This window comes from Lissotriton vulgaris, chromosome 8 (assembly GCF_964263255.1).
Source record: "Lissotriton vulgaris chromosome 8, aLisVul1.2, whole genome shotgun sequence".
NCBI lineage: Eukaryota > Metazoa > Chordata > Amphibia > Caudata > Salamandridae > Lissotriton > Lissotriton vulgaris.
In genome coordinates, this window is record NC_141696.1 from 89,961,265 (window position 1) to 89,964,391 (window position 3,127).

The following is a 3,127-nucleotide window of genomic DNA, read 5'->3' on the forward strand; positions in this document are numbered from 1 at the left end:
TATTTACCCTCAAAAATATATAGACTACTTACCGCATACTCCCCAACAAAAAAAGGTGTGCTTAGGCGTTACTTATTTATATTTAGAACCTCTTGTCGTACATTGTTTCTCTTGTTGTTTTTAATCTTAGTAAAGGCAGCCAGAATAAGGTAATGTTATAAACCTTGTAGTCGGTGTTAACTCACTTCGGTATTAGAACTGCACCCCTCACTACACCTTGCTAGCTCACATCGGGTATTAGTGATAACCCTTCTAAAAACTAAAACACCCCTGAGCTCTGCGCTTTCAGCGAGGGGGTTGTAGCGCACACCATTACTAGGTGTCATGGTGCGGGAGGATTCCAGATGATGAAGTATGCCACCCCTGGTGGGTGAGGGAAACCGTCCTTTAAAAGCACACCCCCCTTTTGGCCAGTTTCTTTCCTTCTCTCTCACTCTCTCTTAACAGACCCAAGGGCTTGTTTGTGTGTTTAAAAAAGGATGATTCTGACAGTCCTGGGCAGCAGGGATCAAGCTGCTGCAATCAGCATTGGCTTGAAGTAAAATGTTCACTGATGCTGCAGTCTGCACCAGAGGGTAGCATGATGTGATTTGCAATAAAGAAACACAGTTTTTATCACTTGCTTGAAAAAGTTGTAGAAAAACCTAAAAAATATCACAAGCAACTGTATATTTTGGAAAATGCAATGGTATCTAATAATAAGCTTGTATATATGCGTAAAAAGATGGCATATATGCAATAATGTGTAGAGTTTGAGCTTGAAATGTATTTACTTGCTCTACAAAAATAGTACCTAACTTTGATTAAATGCAAATAAGAACGTTATATGTTTAAATATTTAATTAAGCAATGAACTCTAAATTCTCAATCCCATTTTGTGTTTCTAGGCTGCCGAATATGAGAATGGAAGGCATCATTGCAAAGAATAGGTTGACAAGTTATACATCCTCATTATTGTTAAGTAGTTAATAATTAAAATCAGTTTTTACTACAGGATCTCACTAGGCGGAAGTGCACCTGCGTCACCTGACATGAACGTCACTGTTCCATCATTCATCCTCATTGGGATCCCAGGATTAGAGGAATTCCATATGTGGATCTCTCTCCCTTGGAGCTCCATCTACATCATCACCATTTTAGCTAACTTTGTTGTTCTGTTCTTCATAAAGAAGGAAGAGAGCCTTCATCAGCCCATGTACCTCTTCCTCTGCATGCTACTCATCACTGACTTGGTATCTTTAAATGCTTCTGTTCCCAAGATGCTGCTGCTCTTCTGGTTCAACGCAAGGGAGATCACTTTTGAAGGTTGCCTCATTCAGATGTACTTAGTCCATTCGTTTTCCATCATGGGATCAGGGGTGCTTCTGGCCATGGCCTTTGATCGCTATGTTGCTATCTGCCATCCTCTGAGATACGTAACTATGTTGACCAGCCACGTGATGGCCAAAATAGGACTGATGGTGCTGTTGAGGGGGTTCCTGCTAGTGTTTCCACACCCCTTTCTTGTCCAAAGATTGCCTTTCTGCAGAAGTAATGAGATTATCCAGACCTATTGTGAGCACATGGCAGTAGCAAAGCTGGCCTGTGCTGATATCACTGTTAACATCTTGTATGGTCTGTTTGTAGCTCTCTCTGTTGTTGGGATGGACGCATTCTTCATTATCATCTCCTATGTCACAATTGTCAGAGCTGTTATGAAGCTTCCCACAAGACAAGCCAGGTTTAAGGCCTTCAACACATGTGTCTCCCATGTATGTGTCATTCTGGTTGCATACATTCCAGCTCTTTTCTCCTTCATTGCCCAAAGGTTCAGCACAAGAGTTGCGCCACACGTGCAAGTCCTGCTGTCGAATATCTATCTCCTTCTTCCACCAATGCTGAATCCATTAGTTTATGGAATGAAAACTAAACAGATCCGGCTGAAGGTCCTGGGATTTTTCAAGCTGAGAAGGTCATTCTCAGAACACTAGATCACCTTTAAAATTAATTGACATCCTCTTTGTACCTTAGTTTGCAATCAAGCTGCCTGACTTCTCCTCACCTGTCTCAAAGATCATGAAGTTATCAGGTAAAAAGCCACCATGGGTGAAGTTGTAAGCAAATAACCAGAGGCCGCCAGTTGTATGTAGACCTTTGAAACCCTTCCATAATGTGTTCTCTATGCTTTAGGAGGGTCAACTGTTTCCCTTCGGTCAATGCATCTAACTCCAGAGAGATATCTGAATCTGGAGAACAATACTCTTCGGTGTCCATTGCATTAATCACAATGGCAAAATTGGGTTTCGTTCTGTTCCCTCTGTAGGAGTTCTAACATGGCAAGGTTTTGCCAAGACTGATTACTTTTGTGAATCTTCTAGGACAGCACAGGTGGCAATCCAACTGTGTTATTCGTGAAAGTGAATTTGAACTGCATCAGCCACGTTCTCTGAGGTGTCAGGACTGTGGTGAATGTGCAACATCTCCAATGTTTATGCATGCATGAGAATAATTTCCCTCCGTTTGTAAATCTTTGCCCATTGCCAGGGATGCATTTCCCTGGTAGACCGTGCAGGATTGCCCACTCCTACTTGCCCGCACAGAATCTGAATCATTTCGACCACTGTTAAGTGAGCTAGGCACATGCACACTTCCCTTTTTGCACCTGGCACTATCAAACTACCCTAAATAACAAACAACCCTCCAATACATAGCACTTCTAAACATGCATCAGGACCAGGCCTGAAGGATCCTGAACTCTGACTAGTGCTAGTGCTGCATCAATGTACAGTATATCGGTGAGCAAGTAATTAAAAGTGAGCAGCTTTCTGATTGGCTGCAGCAACATGCCTTTCCTGTGCTGTTGCCTTCTCACTGCATTGGCTAAAAAGGGGCTGCAAATCTTCCCTCCCTTCTAGTGCTGGAAGGCAACTCTGACCCTGCATGTTCCAGTTCATTTGAGTTGATTGTTCTATTTCTCTGAACAGCCTGCATTTGTATAGACACATCCTGAAATATTGTTTTCACTATGTGCATAGTAGCAACGTTGCACATGTGACAAAGTGTGTTTAGTACAAAGTCAGGCACCACATAAAAATAACAGTGTTTAAATGTTAAAGAAAAGGCAAGCTTACCACTCATTTTCAAGACA

At 42.1% G+C, this 3,127-nt stretch overlaps 1 protein-coding gene across 1 annotated transcript; it reads left to right on the plus strand.

Annotated features, from left to right (window-relative positions):
- Window positions 1-1,031: 1,031 nt before the first annotated feature.
- Window positions 1,032-1,970, plus strand: LOC147693475 (olfactory receptor 52P1-like). The gene has a single exon (XM_086936010.1). The coding sequence runs from the start codon at window positions 1,032-1,034 to the stop codon at window positions 1,968-1,970; it is 939 nt and encodes a 312-aa protein (XP_086792136.1).
- The last annotated feature ends 1,157 nt before the right edge of the window (window positions 1,971-3,127 follow it).

What these genes read in the sequence shown, in the direction of transcription:
- LOC147693475 (XM_086936010.1), top strand. Translation starts at nt 1,032, where the DNA reads ATGAACGTCACTGTTCCATCATTCATCCTCATTGGGATCCCAGGATTA.